Below are 23,791 nucleotides of genomic sequence, written 5' to 3' on the forward strand. Positions count from 1 at the left end.
CAAAACTTTCCGATGAATACTGAAATTTCGCTCTCAGCAACCGAATCTTTTCACCTACATTCTGGGGGTTAAAAAGCGAAAAAGTCCAATTTTCAGAATACCAAAAGCTCTTTAGAATATTGTATTGGCATAAAATATTTCTAAAATTTCCTGTTATAATTAATTCAATCGAAAAAATATCAACATTTTACTATGGAGGAGGAGGAGGTGAACCTTCCCTTGGCACAGGGAATAGGCCTTAATTTAACGTAGGGTTCACAGCGCTAAAAGATTGTAGATTATTTTCCAGCACTGTTATGAAATTTGGTCAGCATGAAAGGAAGTTCTTTATTTTCACTAAAAAGTGGTATTCTATTTGTCAGACTTACTTTTTCTTTACTGTTTCACCTCCCTTTTTACCATAAAAGATTTAGCCCAAAACCCTTGGGGGATAGGCATTTTTAAAGGTTGGGGGGATGTCAAGAAGGGGGGGTTTCGTTTAAGAAGGGGGGGGTCAGACCCCTTTCCACACTATGAAGCCATTCCAAACCTACATTCTAAGGGTTATAACGAAAATGGGAGTCAACTTCAAAGACCAAAAAAATTAGCCTATCTATCAAAAGTAATGAAACTAACCCCTGGGAAAGGATTTTGGGAGTTCAAATTTTGTTTAAAACATTCAATATTTTTTTAAATGCAAATCTACATCTCTCAGGTCTGATTCAAATTTCACCTACATTCTCGGGGTCAGGTGCTGTAATGTTTCGATTATTTTTATAATCGGCCAACTTGTTTCATTGTTTTCAACTAGTCGGAACTAACTATCATATGTTTTCAAGTGGCAAGTGGAATGTTATAAAAGGAATCGGAATCTTACGTGATCCTACGGTAAGGGTCTCAAAATCAGAACTGATGAAGTCTAGGTTTGAAAGGACTATTTTGCAAGTATAAGCTTTTACAAAGAGGACGAGAGCAAATGCTTGCTTTGTTTGATTACCTATGTTGTTTGGGAGATGCGCAAGACTCAAAAGGTTTCGATTTCGAACTCGAAAAGAATACAAGTTTCAAAAAATATTTCCGGAAACAATGTTGTTAGTACCACTATTCAGCTGAACATTTATTCTAAATAGTTCAATAGAGATATCGTTTAAATTAGCCTCGATCCCTTTAAGAGGGCGCAATGGCGGGCGTGTGGTGCGAGACAACAGCAGCAAAGCGCCTGTGTTGGCCGTGCGATAAGTATTTGCAAAAAGCTGTTTGCCCCTCGCAGGGGTCTGCTCACCGCCGCGTCAAAACGATTTGCGAAAGAACTCTACATGCAAGAACGGCAAAAACAGACCCTGTCAGACACACATCATGAAATTGCGTCCCTGTCAGATCAGGATTTTGCAATTTTAGATACCCTGTCAGTAATTCTGCAACACTGAAAAAGGTACCCTGACCAGCGGCACGTCCCCGTACCTATTTTTGCCTAAGTGCCCCCCCCCCCCGGGGTTGTGGCTGGTTGTACCTTTTTTCCTTGGTGGTTGTACCTTTTTCTGGATGGTTGTGGCTGGTTGTGGCTGATTGTACCTTTTTTCTGGCTGATTGTACCTTTTTCTGGGTGGTTGTGGCTGGTTGTACCTTTTTTCCTGGGTGGTTGTAACTTTTTCTGGGTTGTTGTACCTTTTTCTGGCTGGTTGTACCTTTTTCTGGATGGTTGTGGCTGGTTGTGGCTGATTGTACCTTTTTTCTGGCTGATTGTAACTTTTTCTGGCTGGTTGTAACTTTTTCTGGGTGGTTGTGGCTGGTTGTACCTTTTTTCCTGGGTGGTTGTACCTTTTTCTGGGTGGTTGTGGGTGGTTGTGGCTGATTGTACCTTTTTTCTGGCTGATTGTACCTTTTTCTGGGTGGTTGTGGCTGGTTGTACCTTTTTTCCTGGCTGGTTGTACCGTTTTTCCTTGGTGGTTGTACCTTTTTCTGGGTGGTTGTACCTTTTTCTGGGTGGTTTTGGCTGGTTGTACCTTCTTTTCTGGGTGGTTGTGGCTGGTTGTACCTTTTTTCCTGGCTGGTTGTACCTTTTCCTGGGTGGTTGTACCTTTTTCTGGGTGGTTGTATCTTTTTCTGGGTGGTTGTGGCTGGTTGTACCTTTTTTTCTGGGTGGTTGTACCTTTTTCTGGGTGGTTGTGGCTGGTTGTACCTTTTTTCCTGGGTGGTTGTACCTTTTTTCCTGGGTGGTTGTGGATCATTGTGGGTGGTTGTGGATCATTGTGGCTGGTTGTGGCCGATTGTGGCTGGTTGTGGCTGGTTGTACCTTTTTTCCTGGGTGGTTTTACCTTTTCCTGGGTGGTTGTACCTTTTTCTGGGTGGTTGTGGGTGGTTGTGGCTGATTGTACCTTTTTTCTGGCTGATTGTACCTTTTTCTGGGTGGTTGTGGGTGGTTGTACCTTTTTTCCTGGGTGGTTGTACCTTTTTCTGGGTGGTTGTTGGTGGTTGTGGCTGATTATACCTTTTTTCTGGCTGATTGTACCTTTTTCTGGGTGGTTGTGGGTGTGGTTGTACCTTTTTCTGGGTGGTTGTGGGTGGTTGTGGCTGATTGTACCTTTTTTGTGGCTGATTGTACCTTTTTCTGGGTGGTTGTGGGTGGTTGTACCTTTTTTCCTGGGTGGTTGTACCTTTTTCTGGGTGGTTGTGGCTGATTGTACCTTTTTTCTGGCTGATTGTACCTTTTTCTGGGTGGTTGTGGGTGGTTGTACCTTTTTTCCTGGGTGGTTGTACCTTTTTCTGGGTGGTTGTGGGTGGTTGTGGCTGATTGTACCTTTTTTCTGGCTGATTGTACCTTTTTCTGGGTGGTTGTGGCTGGTTGTACCTTTTTTCCTGGCTGGTTGTACCTTCTCCTGGGTGGTTGTACCTTTTTCTGGGTGGTTGTGGATCATTGTGGCTGGTTGTGGCTGATTGTGGCTGGTTGTTGCTGATTGTGGCTGGTTGTGGCTGGTTGTGGCTGATTGTGGCTGATTGTGGCTGGTTGTGGCTGATTGTGGCTGATTGTGGCTGGTTGTGGCTGGTTGTGGCTGGTTGTGGCTGGTTGTGGCTGGTTGTTGCTGGTTGTGGCTGGTTGCGTATTTTAGGATTACCCAAAATCATCATCTTCAGATACTGACAGAGCATGTTCATATTCATTCTTGGGAATATCTAATTCATTAAGTATTTCATCTATGGTTGGAACAGGACTGAAATTTTCAGCATCTGGGTTAAAAAAATTTCTTTTACTTGGATTAAGATTTTCATTTATATATGTCCTCACTTTACTTAATACTTCTTTTCTCAGTGACAGTATTGTTCGTTTTTGCTCTTGTGGCAATTCTTGTGGCAAGGCTCTGAAACAATAGTTCTCTCAGAAAAAAATTTGCCGAAATGAAATCTACAAGGCGTATTTTTATATTTACGACAAGTTTTCGAATGACGATGTAATTGATAGGTTTTTACAAGGTTAAACAATTCAGGATCTTCTTGTTGTGATGGTAAACAAACTTTAATTATTTTATCAACAAATTCTACGTATTCAGATTTTGTTTCCGGAGTTAATGTTGGCGCATTCAAAATCCAAAGAAAAGAATGAATATGAGGGCTTCCACGTACTTGAAATTCAACCCGAATAGCATAATAAGTTGTTTTGCCAAGTGAACCATCTAAAACAATTTCTTTAAAAAATACTTCAACTCTATATTGAAAATGCCTAGCTACTAGAACAGGATTGCTATTTAACAAATCACACCTTTCATGATAAGAAAGATTCTCAATAAATTCGTTAGTAACATTTTGACCCTTGAGTTTGTAAATTATGGAGATCAATTCATTCCATCTTAGATCAGCACAGCTTAAAGTCAAAAAGAAAGTTGGTGGCCCTAATTGTTTAACCATTGCCAAAACTTCTTGCTGAAATTTTTTCCAATATGCTGGAGTTCCTTTAACTGTACTCATAAAAGCAAAGGCTTTGTCATTTGCAATAAATTGTTTCACTGTTTCTTTGAAATTTTGACTTAACATTCCCGCATTTAAATTAGAGGCTGCAACTTTTCTCATGGCAACATTTATTTGACTGGTCAAAGAGACTTGTTGAATCACAGAGTTAGCAAAAATATGTAGTCTGGATCAGAGGCAAATTTTTGAGTATAGTTCAATAATCGTTGGTTAAAGTACTTTGAGGGACTCAATTTAACATTGCGTTGAACGTTGAATCCAAATTTACCTTGGGAAACAAATGAGGATGGGCAAGCATTTCACAATTTTCATCATTCAAAATAGAAATTGGTTTTTTCCTCGACCAGGTGCTAATGTTAAAATTTCATTATCTATTTCTGTTTCAGTGGGAGTATGGGACATAAGAGTTGTTTCATTTGCACTTGAGCGAAACACGTCAAGTGGGTTTGCTGTTGTCTCAAGTTCTAAAACTGAAGTGTCATTTTGTGTTCTGCTACCCTCATCAGAAATTTCTTCGTTATCATTGCTGGCTGTATTAATGTTAGTAACATCTGTATTATTTCCCACCATAGTTTCATCATCAGAAATGTTACTGACATCAATCACTATGTCTTGATAAAGAGGATTGTTATCTTTTAAATAATTTAACATTTGCTGAACAAAATCAGGCCTAATTGCCTCAAAAATTACATGTCCCTTATATTCTAATTTTCTTTTAAGTTTAACTATGACAAGACCATTATCACTAGTTTTTCTTGGCAGGGTATTAGCAATATCTTCTATGTCGATTGGAACATTACAAATTGACCCTTTTAACTTGGGAAACTGACCTTTTGGCATTATTGCAATTTTCTTAAATAAAATTCTACGAGAAATTAAAACCTTTTCAAGTCTGCGAAGAGTACTGAATTCAGCTGGTAGTTCATCAAGGCTTAGTTTGTTTTTAACTGACTGACATGGTAAATTATCTTTTTTGAGCTTATTGTGGCACGTTTTGCAAATATACAGTTTCCCATCGAAAGAAATTACTTCTAAACAATAATCGTCTTCTGGCATGTTGTATTTTTCAGGAGAAAATTTAGCAACTGAACGTCGATATAGACATCTGTGGCAAGAAACACATATGTAAAAAGGACCTTCATATATAATTTTTTTAAATCTTTTCACTGGGTCATCAGACTGCTTATCAGATTTTTTTTTTGAGCATTAATTTTTTGCTTTTCTTTTAGAGTGTCCTTATTTCTTTTGTAGTAAACTCTTTTATTTTCACTTATCTTTTCTTTGTTTTGTTCATGATAGGCTTTATTGTTTTCATTTATCTTTTCTTTGTTTTGTTCATAATAGGCTTGATTGCTTTGCTGACGTGTTTTTTGTCGCTTTCTAGTATTTCCATCAGCACAATTATTTTTACGTTTTTTAGGTGTCGCACTGGAATTTTTCTTTACAAATCGAGAATAACTTAGTTGAAGAATCCTTTTTAGCTCTTCACTTGGTTCATTAATTTGAATAAATTGGATTTGAAAATGTTGAAATTCTTTTTCCCGAAACTCTAAATAAAAAAACTTAACATATTTTTCAAGTTCAAAAATATTATCAAACTTTAAAAGGCACGAAGCTCCATCTCCATTTTCAACTAGTAAACCACGGCTGTCCCGGCTGTGTGAATCAAAGACAAAGAAACATTGGGACCTTTTCATAATAGCTATAGTAAAACCGCCAATAATCATTAAAGTATTAAATTCAGGACTTTGACTAGTACTCAGTGGAATTTGAAGAGTGGGGTAGTCATCAATTAGTTTAGCTTCGCCAGTCTCTAAATTTAAAAAGTCAAGTTCGGTGATAATACCGTTAGTTTCGATAAATCGTGGCATTTCATCGACAGATAAATAATCATTTGTGTTCAACAACTTATACAACCTATCACCTTCAATTAAAATTCTATCTAGGTCTGTAGTTCCGGATTCAAAGGATGATTTTTTTGGAAATCAAACGATGCTAAGTTTTGGGCATCATCATAAAGAACATTTTTCTGTAAAGAAACAATTAAATAAGTTGAAAAAATGTGACGGAAATGTGAAAAAACGACGGTTCCGGCACATTTCCGGTTCTACAGACCGGAAAAATTTTTTTTTCGGCAAACGGTTTTCGACACCTTTTCGGCAGTACTAATGTGCATCTATGTGCAAAAAATCTTAAAAAACTAATGATAAAATCTCGAGAAAATCTTAAAAAACCGCTTTTTTCGGGACATTTCCGGTTCTACCGGCCGGAAAATTTTTTTTACGAAAATCGGGCTCCGTCACATTCGAGGGTTTATAGTAATGCACCTTTGTGCAAAAAATCAGAAAAATTGAATGAGCCAATCTCGAGAAAAGTTGGTAACTAACGTACTAACGAACGAACTAACTAACGAACACGGGTTAATTTATAGGACACTACCTCAAGGTAGGTCCAAAAAGCTTGTGAATTAAAATTGATGAGTAAGCAGACGATATCACTCCTATTTAAAAAACAAAACCTTTAAAGCACCGATAACGCTTTATCGCCGTCAATGGTATCTCATCCAAATCTCATGTTTATTTTGGGCGATGCGTGGGCGGGCCAGACACAACGACATTGAAAAGAGCAAACCTACATATACCTCAAGCTTGGAGAGACTTGGCAACAATGTATCAATGATGACTCTGGATAATCGTTTCCACTTTTTATCGTCCGTCTTCGATCCGTTCAAAACAGTGGTCAAAATTTGTAAAACCTTCAATGAAAATACAAAAGTGTTTTAGGTTCTTACAAAACTTAATGACGTCTTAAATGATCACGAATCAACTTGTTACCTTATTACACAAATATTACTTGGCAAGTATTCAACGGCCAACGGCTGGTTTTTATTAACATGAAATTTTTCAATTCGTGTTAATAAAATGACTAGTAATATTCGTGAAATGAGATCGGCCCTTTTTTACACCGGCCCTTATTGGCGTTATTTTTGGGCTCGTGGCGCAAAAAGGGCCAAGATTTTGGAATTTTAACCCAAATGCGGCGTTAATTTTTTATCATTATTTCACCATTTAAAGGATTTTAGATATGACTCGAAGACGAAAATTATCCATTGTTTTACTCCATATTTAAAACTTCAGTGAAATATCTAATATATTTAAAAATCTGTGATTTTCGATGAAATTTTCAACAGTTTACTACTGAAAAATGACACTAAAATGTAAATTTTAGTCATTATTTACTAATTTGAAGCATAAGTAGCCATTTTTATAAATTTTGGCGTTATTAACGGCCCTAATTGGCGTAAGCTCAAAATTAGGCTGTGGCGTGATAAGGGCCGGCGTTAAATTAGGGCCGATAAGGTAGTTTGGAAAATTACGCAGTTAATAAAGTGTGCACCCTCTCCTCACTCTACAGGAGTGGTTTTAACATGTCATCATTTATTTATATTTGTCCACTTCTTTCATATTCCCAGTTTTCACGACTTCAAAAAAGGAGGCAAATCTGGGCAAATATCCAACGAGTTCTTCGCTCTTCTAACTGCTTGTAAAAGTTTTCAATTTTTTAACAGGACAGTTTTTTAACCAATTCTTTTTTTTTTTTTGAAAATTAAGAAACACATATATCGGGTATTTATAAATAAGGAATTATAAATAAATTCTTACCTCTGGGTATTGTACGACACGAAGTAGCATAGAAACGATCACTTCTCTCTGTGTATCCAAATCTTTCGCTGAATCAGGACGCGTTTGACTTTGTGATGTAAACAAATCTTGAACGATCGGCTTCAAAGCTGGAATGGCTAAAACCAAAATATTTGTCCGATCTATATCAAACAACAAATTTGATGCCGTAGCTACCGGGGGGAGTGGCAAGGGGCAGAAGTGATTTTTATTTCCAAAATTAAATATTTTGATATGCGAATAATTTTAGCTTTGTCAGTGTGTTTTCAGATTATGTAGAGCTCTTAATTTCAAACTTTCCTCATTTTGATGCTCTCCACCGTTCGGTCTCTGGAGGTAAACAAACCCGTTTTTGCCTGCGTTTCCTTGAATTACGGGAAAGGTGTATTGTTGGTTTTTGTGGATAACTGTAAATTCCAATTTTACAATCCGCTACATTTAAATGTAAAACTCCACTGAAAACAACAGATTCGGCAAAACTCAAATTTACAACTATTCGTTAGATTGGTCAAAATTAATGGGGTAAATTTCCAGAACAAAATTCCGGATGTACAATTGTCCGGAGGGGGGGGGGGTTAATTTCCTGATCCCGAACACTAAAAAGGAAGAGTTGGATTGTGGATAGGAACTGTTAAAAAAAATTTTTTGGCTTATTTAAAAATTTACAAGATTTGTTTGACCAGATGGCATTGGGGTTTACTTTTTCATGATTTTTTTGTGAGAATATTCACCACTTCAACAATATTTTCTTTTTACACAGCTGATATACCATTTATTCAAACGTCACTTTTTTAGACAGTGACCATTATAGAGACACATTTTTATCAAGAACAATTGATGAATAATATAATGCTTTATGGACTCAAAAACATCCAATTTCTTAGGAAAATTGCTGAAGAAAAACTCACAAAATGGTGAAATTGAGAATAATTTTTAGGCATAGAACACAGAAAGTTAAGAACATCTGGAGGGTAATAACCTTTTTGGATGTTCTTATAAAAAAGTGTTCTTTATTTGCAAGTCATCATGAAAGTGCACTCCTTTTCTACGTAATTTACTTATTTTCCTCTAAGATGAAGGGTTCCAATAAAAGTTATTTCACAAGATACAACTGTTCGCCTTCCAGCATCTTCTCGTAGAATTGTTATAAAATGGCGAAAAGAATCTTTACATTCTATTAACTACGATGCCAATGATACAATCATGAAATTATTGTTGGCAACTTTGCCGGTAACCAGTAGAGCAGATGATATCACTCAACTGAAGGCTCAAGTCAAGACACTGACAACACAACTGGCCCAAACCAATCAAAAACTGTCATTAGCCAATCAAAAGATAGTTCAGACCAGCCAAGAGGTACGTTATTTGAAAATGAAGGATGACACGCAAAATGGAGTTTGTCATTTCAAATCAAACAACCCATGCGATCCTTGTTTCTGTCTTGAAGATTACTCAATGGTAGAGAAGTATTATTGTGATTGTAGAGCTATGCCCGTCAGGCGTGATTGCAAGGAGCATCACGTCCAAGGCGAACGAATCAATGGGTTATATCTGATCAATAAGAATGTTAATTCGCTTGTGACGCAAGTCTTCTGTGACCAAACAACGGATGGAGGAGGATGGACACTGGTGCAAAGAAGAGTTGACGGTTCCGAGAATTTCGTTCGTAATTGGACGAATATCGAGAAGGCTTCGATCGGCTTCACAGAGAGCATTGGATCGGTAACGAAAATCTGTACCGATTGACAGCTCAATCTTTCATGAAAGGTTCGGAAGTACGTTTTGACATGATCGTATTGTCAACTGGAGCGTTTCAATGGGCCAAATATTCGAATTTCGAGGTAGGAAGTGAAGCGGCTGGATATGACCTTCGCATCTCCGGATACTCGGGCAACGCATTGGATGGCATGACCTATCATGATGCAATGAAATTCAGCACTTATGATCGTGATAATGACCAACACGCGTCAGCTAATTGTGCTATCGACTATAATGCTGGGTGGTGGTTCAAAGGTTGTCATAGTGTCAATTTCAACGGTCCGTATGACGAGTTGAGAAAGGAGAGCATTACCAACATCTGGAAACCATTTTCATGGCACGGGAGACAGTTGAAATTCTCCGAAATCAAAGTCCGTAGAAAAATATAAGACTTTTTTTAATGAAATGGTGAAAAATTGTATTATTTGTTCTCTAATTTTGTTGATAGATAATATAATATTAGTGATAAAATAAATTCAAACATTGAAATACCATTATCATTATAAAAGACAATCTCACATTTCATGTACCTCCTGGCGGTATAATCTAGTGGCTTTTTTTTAGCGGGAGGCTAGGAACCTTTATTATTGTTTGTATATTTGATCGTGAAACATTTTATAAATAGACCAAACGTGGGAACTGTCTTATAAAAATTCTAGCGAAAATTCCTTTTGAAGGGTTTTCTTTATAAAGCCATCAAACCTTTCAGTTTCGAAATTCATGTGTTTTAATTACTGAAAAATACTTTTAATCATGTAAAGGCTATTTCGATTACCAAGTTTAATCTAAAAATTTGATAGGTCGATTTTCGACGTTTTCGAGTTCTTTCTGAAAGTAATTTTTTATTCAATTGAGGATAGCATTTGATCTAATGAATCGAATTTAATAAATGACGCATCAAAATTTAAGTTTATCTTTCTTCTTTCCAATGAAATAGAAATTGTTCTTTAAAAATATTTAGATTTATAGAAAATTAGTTTAAAAGAGAGAAACTTTTTTGTGGCCCACCCGGTATATATGTTAAATATCTTTAGAGAGAGAAAGCGAAATAATAAACTTCTTTCTTCTTTTTGACTCACACTGCTTTAACAGAAAACTTTTTTTCATGAAGACGAAATTTCATAAAAGTGATTGAAAATAATCTACAATATATTAGGGATTTATGTTAGGAACAGATCATGCTGATTACCCTCTTAAAATGTGCCATAGGTTATAAAAACTTGAAAAAACATCAATTTTTAGGGTAGGAACCATTTTTGGTTTCCCTACCCGGGTATTTAGGGTCCACCGACTGCTCAAAGGGGCCGCCCTAGGAGTGATTTTTTTCTTTGTCAAAAGATAGTCATGTGACCCCTCATTGGAAAGAAAATTTCATGCAGATTCCAAAAAAGGTCACAAGTAGTGGCTAAAAATGAGGTTATAAAAAGTTATGCCTGCTAAAAAATGATGATTTTGTGATTTTCCCTCTAAAAACGCATGTTGAGTATATTAAGCACTTACAATCATTTCCCTATCCAAATCGTTATACTTTGATCAATACTTTCAAAAAAATCATACAGAGTTGAGTAAATCAGACTTTTTGTCTTAGGATAGCAGTATTTTTTCAAGAGCTCAGTAGGTACATGTATAAAGAACATGGTACTCAATAAAAACATGAAATTCTTGAGCAAACAAATCCAAATAACTTTAAAAAGTTTATAAAACCCTCCAAAGAAGTCAAGGTAATTAAACTTGAATAGGCTGATAAAGTCAAGAAGCAGAAAACTGAAGCCTTTACTGAAAAAGAAAAGGCAAGATTGAGTGAAGGGTCAAAAAAGTACTCATTATTGGAGACTTATCTCAGGCCCATATAACTCAGAAGAAGAAATTACTTTAGAAGTACGTAGAAACAAACTTGGATGATAAACTTAAGAACAAAATGATGTATAATGAAGTGAAATATGCCAAAATTACATGCATGTCTCTCAAGCGAACAGCTGCAGTCTTTCGTTTGAGAAAAGATTATCGCAACCTCTCCACAGAAGAGTATGTCGAAAACTTGAGCTCTTACCTCAGTATTGCACGTTGTTGCTCTTAGACGACTATTGGAGATCTTAGAAATGTTATACATGGAATTGTGGGTAAGAGGGATGATAGTAAATCACTAACACTGGAACTCAACTCTCCTTTACAAGGTCAAGGGGATGAAACAATACAGTCAAAAAAACTTGTTATATTGGGGAGCAGTAAAGTCCAAAGACTTGTGATATTGGGGAGCATGTTATTGCCTTTTGGCATGAGGGTATTGGTAATGAGACAAGACATTTAGGAGTAGTAGAAAAGGTTCAACCAGTAACAGTTTCATACATGACACGAACTGATAAAAGCAGACACAACTGGACATTCCCTGAAAAAGTTGAAATAATTAAGACATCTGTCGACCAAGTAATTGCGCCTAAAATTAAAGTCCAATATCTAGGAACTGTGAGGATTACGATGTTGTCAAAATCTTCAATTTCAATTTATAGTTTTTTTTAAAATCTAATAGCAAAGGAAGTACCATTCAAACTCTGTAAAATATCTTTTGGATAGTATAAGGTTTGAGAGGTTGACGGACTTTCTAACTTCGACTGTTCTCGATTAGAGCAACAAAATTTCTTATTTGTCAAAGAGCTCCTTTATCATTGGTTTTATAGTTTTTAAATTTTTAAAATGATCCTGTAGATTCAAAATGTATGATATCAGTAGAAAATAAGCACTTATGTTTATTTCATGTAGGTCTTCCAAAAAATATAATGAAAGTATGAATTAATTGCAAAAGTATGAATTTTTTAAGACATTACACGATTACACTAAAAAAGCCTCTTTCAAGAGCAATGTAATGTACTCTACAACCTTATCACTTCATTTTTGATTCATAGTCATGATGTTTTTCTTAATCTACATTAAATTACTTTTCAAATGAGGGGTAACTTGATAGGTTTTTGAGAATTCTTTTTTTAGGCAACCTAGCAGTGAGATTCCGAGGTGGGCGTGGCCTTAAAGGCCCCGGTAGGGAAGTCAAAAAAGGTTTCTACCGAATTTGTTCTACTTTTTCTGAAATTATACATGTTTTGGCACATTTTGAAGGGGTAATCAGTTTATGATTCCAAAAATCCATTTTTAACATAGATCCCTAAATATATATATGTAAGCCCCTTCTTAAACTGTCCCCCCTTCCTTGCTATCCCCCCTTTTTCATGAAAATTTCTAACACCCACCTTTTTCATTTTTTCGGCAGGTGTCATCCCCCCTTAAGAAAAAGGGGGGGACGAACTATGCAAATACACAAAACTCCCCCCCCCCTCCTATAGTCCAGAAAAGAGAATTTTTGCTAGAATTTTCAAAACACGGTATGAACTTTTTTTTTATTGTTGAACGAGAGCGTTTGATTAATAAATACCATACCATGAGTGACGGCAGGTTGTTCACAGGCCATTACTTCATCACATAATCTCATGATGCATGGCATACCAATAATTGCTTTTGCTTGCGTAAACTTTGGTTGGTAACATTCGTACGATAGCAAAACCAAAAACTGAAACACGGTTGGTATAAACGTCTCCGGCGAACTGAAATAGAAAAAGAAATAATTTCAAAAAATCATCTTTAGGTATTACATAGAAAACCAGTTTCTTATTTTCCTATTTAGACCATGTTCGCAACGAAATGAATAGGCTTCATTCCGTTTCAGAGCGAAACATAACCGTCACGTGCGAACATGGTTAGGAGTAGAAACGACGTCATTGAATTTTTAGACTAATTCCCTTGAGAGTGCTCTGATTCGCTTTTTTTAGTTTTTTCCGCAAACAAAATCAATAATAGCCCTTTGATTAGTGAATCTTATACACCGACGACCTTGATGTTTTTTCTCTATTTTGCTTCAACTCTCCACATTGATTGAATTTTCTATTTTGGACACCAGACCTGTATTTAACGACGAAAAGTCGGCACTTTAGGCATCGATTTTGAGATTCTACTATATGCTTGAGATGTAGGAAAAGGAATGGGAATAAGTGACTAACTAATTTTCTTGTTTCAAATACTCAACAATGTAATTCAAGATCATTGGGCTCTTCCAGAAAAAATTCGTTCATGGGGGTGGAAAATATATCTTTTCAATGATCTACCCCTGGACATTTCGACTTTTTATTACTTATTTATCGACACGCGTTTTATTACTGGACAAGCATCAAATCTGGACACTAAAATTTACCCCTGGACATTCCAAATTCACCCTATGGACATGGCAGTTTTTCAGGATTTTTTCGATACCCCTGGACAATATCTTCCGCCCCCGGAAGAGCCCATTACGCCAATCGACAGCAAAACCATTCTAGAACAACAACACAACTACAGATTGGAAATCTGTGTGGTGTTTTTTTAAAAAGAATATTTCCTTATTAGAAAAATTAACCACCATTTACAACAAATTCAAGATCTAGGTTGGACTGAAGTGCATTCTTTTTACCTTGTATTTAAGGCCGGTCTCCACTTACGCACGCTGCAATCGCACCGTTTGGCTTCAATCCTTTTTGCTTGGAAAAAAATTACGTCATAAAAATGTAGCGCGCGCTCGAAAAAAAAGTAGAATACATTTCAACTTTTTCCAACCGTTACGTCAGATCGCGCCAATGGAATTGCTTCATTTTTCTTTTGACCAATAGCGTGGAAGCTTTTCTAGATAAAGTGCGATCGAGGCGCGCAAGTGGAGACCAGCTTTTAGATGTTAAAGGTTTTGTTTTGATTGAAAGGTCTAACGATGCTGAGTCGGCAATATTTCATAAACGCTCACTAGCCTGGCATCAGTATGCGCATGCGTATGTAAAACAAGTGCGACAAAATTAGAAAAAGTTTTTGAAATGATATTTTTAATAAAAACACATTTCTCACACAAAGGAGCCTTTATTGTTACTCTTTCGAATGTTTTCATGCACATAATAAAAATAGAACGTTTTCTATATTTCATTTTAAATTATGGGTCCCTATTAGCTAAATTTATTTCTAATGGTTCTAGTAATGTGTCTCTAGTGAAATTTGGTTTGTTTTGTCTGTTGTCTTTTAGGATTTTGGGTTGTCAAAATTCATTGGTCATTTGATTGTTGTCATATGATGTGGGAAAAGTTTTAGTGTTTTCTGAAATTTGATTAGCTTCTTCAGATTAAAACATTCGATTGCAAAATTTGTTCGAAATCAACAGCCATTTTATTGTTTACAACAGCAATAGTGAGGTCACATTTTGAAACAATTTTCGATCTTTCATTTTGCTTGGAGGCTATCGTTGCGTAAAGAAGTAGCTTTTATCTATCGTACTCAGCATGGAGGTGCCACCCTTTCTGTCGCTTTCTTTTACTCCCAAATATTATCTTTAATTTGACTTATAAAAAAAGCACTATTATACGTGATCACGTGACAGATAGTTTGAAATTGTGACTAAGAAAATCGTTGGGGGTATACTTAACTTTTCAAAGAAAGATAAGAAAATCAAATTTCAGTTCAACTAAGGGTCGGAGACAACCTCGTCTTCGTGTATCCCAGGCTTTATTTACGTTACTGATTGACGCCAGAGAATACCCTGGTGTTGGCTGATGCGAGTTACCCCTCTTAGAGGGGGAACTTCTCAAAACAATACGTCATAAAAAAATCTGACGTTACAAAGTTACACTGCATTGCAATGGTTTCAAACCCAGGAACGAATGAAATCTGACGTTTTGTTTTTGAATTACGTAATCTTACGCGTTCGAAAACCAGCCAATGCCAGGGTATTATCTAGCGCTATCAGTAAGCATCAAAAAGCTCATAATGCGCAGGGAACGAGGTTGGGTCGGAGAAATAGGAAAATTTCAACTTTTTACCCCCGGAAAGATCGAAATTTGGTCAAAATTGATCAAATTTGTCCCAATAAGGATAGTAAAATCCACAAAGTATTCTCCTTTTTAGTCCCGGTAAGGGTCCAAAGTTCAAAAGTCGGACGGCACCCCCCTACCGTCAAATCGCAACCCTAGTATCCCCCGGGCCCGGAGATCGTTGCATTCGTCCATACCTTATTTGTCCACTAGTGATGAATTCGAACTGTTTCAACACGAATCCGATGAAAACTTGATCAGAGTCGAGTAACGAGTAATTGACACGTAGACGAATGAGTTGGTCCAACAGATGAATGGCTTGACATTGTAAAGTTACACTACTGGTTGTAGTGTATGACTTCAAGGCGTGGATAACCAACGGCTCAAATAAACGAATGTATGATTGGATAGATGCCACCTGTAAAAGAATTTAACACTTTTGATGGAATTAAATTCTTAAATTGTCGAACTTGCGCAACACACTGGGCTCAACTTCAGATGCTTTAAATTATTCATAGGCTCGATTGTAGCAAAAAAAAAAACATAAAAATATTAGTGCCCAGGCCTTGAAAATCATAATTTTTGAAAATTCTTTTGAAAAAAAACACCTCAAGTGTGCCAATTTGCAGTTTTTCACCAGGTTTTGCGAATTGCAAAGTTACGCATTCCGCCATTATGGATGCCACCGTTCGGATTTGTAAAGACTTGTTCGGACTTTTTACGCGAACCGAACATTTGCTTCCATAATGGCAGAAGTTACACAACTAAATCCACTTGAAAAACCTTTGTAGGATATTTCAATACAAATCGCTCATCGGCTTTAAAAATACTAGTATACATATCAATATTACTACAGATGAGAACGAGATCAAACGAGTAAATTAACCTTATAACTGCTTCAAAATGTACAACGCTAAATCACGATTTAATTCATAATAAGTTCACACATTTCTGGGTAATTTGAAAAGAGTGTATCCACTCTATTGAGCAAATGTATGCCCCATCCGGGCTAAAATTGTCATATCATATCATATCATACAAAACTCTTGGAAATGTGCATGAACTTTATAGCGTACCCTTTCCTTGCTGACTTTGACGATAGGTCTTCCTTGAGGAATCAATGTTTTCTTAAAACTCTTGAACATATTCAAAGCTTTGGAGCTGAAACGAAGAATAACAAAATTTTCATAAAGTAATTGGCTTTTAAGAAACGTAAAGGCAAAACAAAGTTAATATATTGTTCTACGGGAAGATCTTCAGCTTCAGCCACACGGGTGGTGGGTGCAACAGAGAGCTCTGAAAATTTGTTTAAAATTGATTAATCATCTCAAATAATGTTCTAATAGTAAGAGATGTCTTTTCGAAAAGGTTGAAGAGCAAAACTCATTGACCTTTCAATCTTCAATCTCAGACAATAAAAATTGGCAGAAGTTTGCCAGAACTATGGATTTGGCTCCTGGAATTGTCACCCAACCTCTCGGAATCCAATAAAAACAACATATTTGCCCTGGTAAAAAATGAGTTTTCAGAGCTTATTTTGAAATTTTTCATAACATTTTTTAAAAAGTCTACAAACTTTTGTCCGAGATTGTAGAAGCGCTAATAGATTCAGTTGATTGACGTCAGTCGAGCTTTATAAATTTAAACCCAATTTTTTGGCGATGGAGAACTTGCCCGAATTTGTCGACGCCGTGTATTTTTATAAAATTCGACGTCACTACAAGCGACGAAAAAAGATGGCGGCCGAAAACATAAACAAAGAAGGGCGGGTGGAAAGGAAAAGAAAAAACTTTAATGTTAAGACTTATTGCAGAATTTTTTTTAAATATTGTGAGGTGTGTCGCTGTGTTGATTGTACAAAATGTTACAAAAATTAAACACAACAAAAAATGTATTGAGTGTTGTTTATAAAATTTCACTGCCTAAAAAGTAAAAAGCAGATAAAGTAACAACCCTACTTTATCAATAAAAGCATTGAAAATAAATTGCTCAAATTTTTTGAAATAGAAAATATAAAGCTTACCACCATACATAAAAACGGAGGAATACAAGAATTTAAAAAAAAATTATGCACCTAAAACGACAAAAGATTCCTACCACTTTGTAAAAAAATATGCAAAATTCCCTTGAAAAGAGTAAAAAAAGTATAAAATATATAAAGATTTACTTTGATTTCTGGATTTGTACTTCGCATTTATCAAGCTGAAACATGTTTTGATTATTTCGAAACTTTCAAATAATTATTTCTATACTCATAGTGGTCTCCGGTAGAATCCACAAAAGGAAAGAAAAGGTATCTTTTAAAGGTCTCCTATCTCGAGGATTATTCTGTTAAAAATTATAAATAAAATAATCCAGCTGTAGACCATCAGCCACATTTGGTGGACCTCTCGAATTGTGCTTGCCACCACCCACGTAACATATATTCTCTTTGTTAACATTTCTCATTATGAAATACACTACCATGCATTCTGTATGTCCACTGTCTGAATAGAAATAGAAATGTCCACGATAGAAACGATCTGACAAGTGATTAAAAACAATGTTACTCAAATCTTTCGAAATGAAAAAATAGTGCTTTATTTTGGTAACAAAAACAAGGAGCCTAAGTATATACTCCTGTACTTCCAAGTTTGTTCGAAGCAGGGATGATCCATGGAGCAATCTTTAACAAAAATCCAACCACTATCATTCCAGCATACATTCCAGAGTGACTCTTCAAAGTTCAAAGCACAAAATAAATAAAAACACAACATTCTGCAACATTTCGAACTCTCTTGGTACGTTTTAGAATGTTTCTAAAGCCACATATTTTCGAAATTAGCGCGCGTGAGGGAAAAGGAAAATAACCGACTAGAAGTTACAGATACAGATTTCTGTATGTCTGACCCGTGCGGGATTGCACTTATTTTTCTTTCTGTCTATTGCGTTTTTAGAAATGCTCATTTATTTATATGTTCCCATGTTCAAGGTTATTATGAAATATCATTTAGTCAAAAAGTTGGATGGATTCTCAAAAACCTAAAAAAAGTTATAAAATTAAACAACGTTTTTTGAGGGAAGTAGCTTCTAGTCGTTGAAATTCAGAAAAGAGACGCAACTTCACCCCTTCGATTCTTTTTATTTGGAGCTTGATTTTTGGTATATGGGTCTGTTTTCAACGACTAGTTTACTAGTCTATGTCACGGTTAATAAAGATATCACGAAAAACCTTACCCTCGTTCAAAAGATCCAATAGCAGGATCTGCAACGGGCACCATATGCAAGGAATCAGATAGCTGTGAATAAGGGTGACTAAAAAAAGCTTCGTATGCGTTTTTGAAGTCGATTGGAGAAGCATAAGCTGTGTTTTGTTGTTTAGTGGATGGTTGTGATTTGATCACTGTGTATGGATGTCAATTGTTCAGTGCTTTCTGGTAGTTTGTACATCTCTGGATCACTACAATCAGGGTCATAATATATTGGCACTTTTGGCTAATTTACAATTTTTCGAAAATTGAAGTTCGAGCGAGAATGTCAATTTTTAGGCCTTCAACTTGATTTCATCAAGTATTTCGATCTGGGAGGGATTTATGGGTTTCTAGGCTATATTTCAAGCCCTACTAGACCATTTTTGAACTTTTGGATCCTCAGATCCTAAGGTCCTAAGTCTTAAGTCTAGCGTTAAAACTCAGAGTTAAAACTCTACCCTTCGAACCTACTTTAGAGCACTTACAAATCGATTGTGGTTTCAAAACACCCCGGTGAATTTCCTTTTTGTGCCAAATATTTTGTCCCTGATTGTCTTTGAAAATAAAAAATGCCGATTTCTGCTCTGCTGGGGGTCTAAAATTAGGAGAAAACCCCAAAAATGTGAAAAATAGCCCTTTTCCGACCATTTTGAGGCATTTTCATTAGGTCAAAATCAATTTTTTGTGAAATATTTAACTTTTTGAAAAGGTCCAATTTACGAAAAGTCAAAAACGTGAAAATTTCAGAAAATTTTGACTTTTTTTCAAGTTTTAGCCCCTAAAACTGACAAAAGGCGGATTTTGAGCCCGAAAAATTGCTTGAAACTTGAAATTAGACCCCCCGCTGAGCATTATTTGGCATTTTTCAGTTTCTTAGACAATCAGGGTCATAATATATTGGCACTTTTGGCTAATTTACAATTTTTCGAAAATTGAAGTTCGAGCGAGAATGTCAATTTTTAGGCCTTCAACTTGATTTCATCAAGTATTTCGATCTGGGAGGGATTTATGGGTTTCTAGGCTATATTTCAAGCCCTACTAGACCATTTTTGAACTTTTGGATCCTCAGATCCTAAGGTCCTAAGTCTTAAGTCTAGCGTTAAAACTCAGAGTTAAAACTCTACCCTTCGAACCTACTTTAGAGCACTTACAAATCGATTGTGGTTTCAAAACACCCCGGTGAATTTCCTTTTTGTGCCAAATATTTTGTCCCTGATTGTAGCGGCGTTTGTACCGAAAAGATATTTTAAAAGCTGAAGAGAAAAGAAGAAGATCAAGGAGGGTAATTATTTAGTTAGAATTTGTATAAAAATCACGTTTTTATCGAGCTCCTTCAACATTTTCATTCCCCTGGGGCAACCCTTTATTACAGTTGAAAAAATAATAAAATGAAATAAGCCATGATAAAAAAACAATGGGATTCGTGACACTGAACTGGAATATTTCGCTTTTACCGAGGTGATAGCTGAGTAACAAACTAATCATATTTAGGCTGGGGAGATAAAATCTAGAGTTAACTTTAAAAAATTCGGAAAAATGAATAAAGAAAAAACGAGCCTGTACAAGAAGGAAGAAGTTTTCCAGCACAAGCGATCGAAAAAGCCTCATGGTGAGATAGGATTAAAAAGTAAACTAGTAAAATAAAACCATGAAAAGAAAGAAGAAATAAAATACTTGTTGGACAGCTAAGAAAGTTATCTCCTCTTCCACGCGGGCCGTAGCTTTCAAATAATCCAAAAATTCTTCAGCGTGCGTCCCCAACTCGCTAAAAGTCGCCAGTTCCATTAACAAGCCAAACGCTTCCAATATACCGCTCACGAAACCGTTGAATTTCTCAAGTGCATGAAACACGGTAGATGTTTGATAATTCTTGAAAGCTCCTTTCAGGATTTCGTGCAGCTTCATGAATTGTGGTAGATTGACAAAGTTCCCTAGACGTTCGTTCTTGTCTGTGTTGGAAGGTTGAGGGGTGCCTTGATTGGACGGTGTCTGTTTCCCGTCGCCTATAAAACAATGTTTTCTTCAGAGAGCTCTTTCGACTTTAAAGTGAAAAGTGAGCTAAAACTGTATAAGAGGCGTTAAATATACACGTATTTTGAAAAGAAGAGAGCTGCGTAGGTCGATACAGACAACTACCTATGCGGTGTTTCAATACTGAGCTATGCGTTGCTTCAATATTGAGCAAGTTGTGAAAACACCATCAATACTGAGCAAGTTGTGAAAACACCATATTTATAAAATTTAAAAAGATCAGCGAAAGAAACTCAAGTCAAAACAAGCTACATGCTGAATGGACCTACCTGAAGATTGATGTAATAAGACAATTGAAAAATGAGAACAATAGTATGAAAATGCATAATAATACGAGAACAACTCGAGAAATTCATGGAATCCGGCGATTCTCGGCTGTTCTGACGATTTTTAGAAAGTTCCTGTACCAAAATCAGTTTCATTGAAAATTGAACCATGCTTAATCGTGGACATTCTTATAAATCATGTTTTTGTTTGAAAAAAAACAAAGACAACAAAATTTTTTTCCCCGAAAATCGGGCCCCGTCACATTTTGGGCATTGCCATTTTGCATCATACTGCAAAAAATTAGAAAAAACTAATGAGCCAATCCCGAGAAAAGCTGGCAACAGACGAACGGACGAACGAACGGACATGGGTTAATTTAAAGGACCTTCATGTTTTCGTGTTTTCATGATTTCGGAAGCCACAATTCTTACCTGACGGCGTGCTTCCGCCTTCCACCAATTTGCTCGCATCAGGTTGCGGCGTTGGTTCTTGCTTGTTTCGCTGCATGGCTCTCGGTAACGCAAACTTTCTTGGTGATGTGGTGGTTTGAGGTGTAGCGTTTGGAGATGGTGTAGCTGAAACGTTTGGTGAAGCACTCGGTCTGTTGCCAGATCCTCCTGGTGTTTTGTCCTTGTTCTGGTTCACAAAACTGCTGATTGTCTGAAAAATCAGGTACAAAAATTGCAACGACTCCTCATCATGAATTTTGCCCTTTATGTATTACAATGAAGTGAATACAGTCGCTCTCATGTTGTCTTCTGACCAGCCCCCAATGTGGAGAATGGAGCAATGCGGAGATGGATTTCTCAGGATTTCTCCCAATTCACTGTCTCTGTCCAGTCAGTAGACAAGAATTCACTTCCAGCTCTACCGAGTGACAATTGAGTCCTCGTAGGTCCCGTAGCTCAATGATAGAATCACATGGTTGTGAGTTCGAGTCTCACCGGATCCGTTGGTTTTCCAACGGTTCTGGTGGCTGGTCAGAAGACAACATGAGAGCGACTGTATTCACTTCATTGTAATACATAAAGGGCAAAATGAGTCCTCATATAAATACTCACCAATAATTAATTTTAAATCTTTTAAATATATGTAATATATGTAATCCCCCTTCTTATAGGTCACCCCATTTCACATTCTAAAAGGGCAGAAACCACATAGAGGCGAAAGTTTTAGTGGACGAGGCTATCACATAGGTTAGACTTAACATAATATAACAAAAACGTTATTTTAACCAAATAAGAATCTTGGTATTATCAAAATGATGAAAGGCTAGTAAACAAGCCAGTAATTTCGAAAGAATCTCTAAAATATATCGAGCAACGCGTACGAACGCGTATACCTTAACATTGGCTAAAGGGTTGGTCTCTTCAATAACGTGCATTAGAACATGTAAGACCCTGGTTACATGTAAGAAGATTTGTTTGGCGAAGTGTTGCAAAGACTGGTCTTGTAGTGCGCTCCACGAATCGGTCAGTCCAACGTCAGCTGTGTTTTGACTGGTGGACGTTTCCATAGCTTCTGATGGTTTCTTCTTGAGGAATGGTAGGCAAGCACCACACAGCATGTGAACGCACAACTATGTATTAAGAAGAAAGAAACGAATAAAGTGAGATCTAATGGAAGGATTTATACATTAGAAGTAGGCAAGTCGAGGCCATAGATTTATAAAGCCCGAAGGGCTAGATGTCGGGCTTTAAGCCATCGCAGGCAAAACAAGTGAATGTCGGAAAAAATATTGTTGCAATTGTTTTTGAAAACCCGCGAAGCTAACCACGGCACACTTTTCATCAAAAGCTTTACATCTAGCCCTTCGGGCTTTATAAATCTATGGTTGAGGCACCCTGATTCAGCAGAAAACAGCTAAAAACACAGGAACACTCTGAGTCAGCAAAATTTCTTAAACATCTCAACATCTCGCCATGGAAACCCTATGAACAATACCTTTAATTGGTGATACTCGTAACCCTTTGAGCATATTCCTATTCTTTTAGGGAAGCAACCTGGGGGAGAGGGCTCGAGGCCCCCCTTAAAATCTCAAGATTGACAAGTGCTGTGACCTTGAAATTTTGCCAATATGTAGATATATGGATAATTGAAGATGCTTTACAAAATTTTGGTTCAGCAACCTGTTTGGTTGGTATTTTACAGACCAGAATGTAAATTTGATCAAAATCATGTATTGATTGATTGACTCGGTCGATTTGAATGAAATTTGTTCCTAAAGGCTGATTTGTCAAATAAAAGAGACTAGTTACAGAAAATTTCGTTCCCATGAGTATTTAGTACTTTTCAGACCGGTCTGTAAAATACACGTTGACCACCTGCCGGAATTCGGGAACTAATGGAGCTTTTGACTAGAGATTTTTATTGACCATCTATAAAGACAGTGTGCAAAATCTAGATTTAGTCATGTGAGCGGTTCAGACCGGTCCGTATTTTACCTAAAATGGTCACTTTAAGCATTACCACTCGTCCGATTTTGCTGAAATTTTGGCGGCAAGCTTTGATTATCAATACCAATACCTAACACTTGTCAAAATTTCAAGTCAATTGCATTTTCCGATCACTAGATACAGTATCCTAGAGATGTTTAGGCAAAAAAATTGGAGAACATCTTTTTTTCTACGTATCTATACACCTTGATAGGGTTAACAAACTCTTTTACAGACATCTGATGATGATTGTGTCTAGTATGAAACTTTAACTTAAACTGTACTATTGATTGCTTGAAGGATTATATTTTATGAGAGGAAAATCAAAGCTCTTAATCAGAACTATGATGGATGCATGTAACAATAGGGAATTATTGTAAACCTTTAATGCATCTTGGTGTGCTTGTAGATCCAACATCATCCATCCAGCCGACATGATATCCAAAGTTGTGCTCAAAATACCACACGTGCTTCTACCGTCCTCCGTTGCTGCAAAATCCAATTTCCGTGGCACGAGGGGTAACGACGGAGCCGGACTTGCCTTTAGTAGCCCGGTAAACGTTCGGTCACGTATGGCTTGTTGGTTC

At 36.7% G+C, this 23,791-nt stretch overlaps 2 protein-coding genes and 1 long non-coding RNA gene across 3 annotated transcripts; 1 reads left to right on the plus strand and 2 right to left on the minus strand.

Annotated features, from left to right (window-relative positions):
* Window positions 1-1,745: 1,745 nt before the first annotated feature.
* On the minus strand, window positions 1,746-2,058 carry LOC136811820 (uncharacterized). The gene is made up of 2 exons (XR_010847276.1): window positions 2,015-2,058; window positions 1,746-1,982 (listed from the first exon to the last, which is right to left on the minus strand). It is a non-coding gene; the product is annotated as an uncharacterized lncRNA (long non-coding RNA).
* Window positions 2,059-8,822: 6,764 nt separating this feature from the next.
* LOC136811817 (fibrinogen C domain-containing protein 1-like) lies at window positions 8,823-9,766 on the plus strand. Its single transcript, XM_067068444.1, is given in 2 exon segments — window positions 8,823-9,359; window positions 9,362-9,766. Coding segments are annotated over 2 exon segments (942 nt in total).
* Window positions 9,767-18,686: 8,920 nt separating this feature from the next.
* On the minus strand, window positions 18,687-23,671 carry LOC136811826 (huntingtin-like). Its single transcript, XM_067068450.1, has 5 exons — window positions 23,587-23,671; window positions 22,112-22,348; window positions 21,201-21,429; window positions 20,146-20,474; window positions 18,687-19,724 (listed from the first exon to the last, which is right to left on the minus strand). The coding sequence occupies exons 1-5, from the start codon at window positions 23,638-23,640 to the stop codon at window positions 19,638-19,640; spliced, it is 936 nt and encodes a 311-aa protein (XP_066924551.1). The 5' UTR covers window positions 23,641-23,671; the 3' UTR covers window positions 18,687-19,637.
* Window positions 23,672-23,791: the final 120 nt, after the last annotated feature.

This window comes from Clytia hemisphaerica, unplaced genomic scaffold (genome assembly GCF_902728285.1).
Source record: "Clytia hemisphaerica strain Z4C2 unplaced genomic scaffold, Clytia hemisphaerica genome assembly, whole genome shotgun sequence".
Classification (NCBI taxonomy): Eukaryota; Metazoa; Cnidaria; class Hydrozoa; order Leptothecata; family Clytiidae; genus Clytia; species Clytia hemisphaerica.

Bases quoted from the DNA above. Each gene is read 5' to 3' on its own strand.
- LOC136811826 (XM_067068450.1), bottom strand. From the start codon at position 23,640: ATGTCGGCTGGATGGATGATGTTGGATCTACAAGCACACCAAGATGCA. The intron at 20,475-21,200 runs GTAAGAATTGTG...ATTGTTTTATAG, and splicing joins AGGCGGAAGCACGCCGTCAG to GCGACGGGAAACAGACACCG. The intron at 19,725-20,145 runs GTATTTTATTTC...TTTTCTCTTCAG, and splicing joins CTTTCTTAGCTGTCCAACAA to CTTTTAAAATATCTTTTCGG.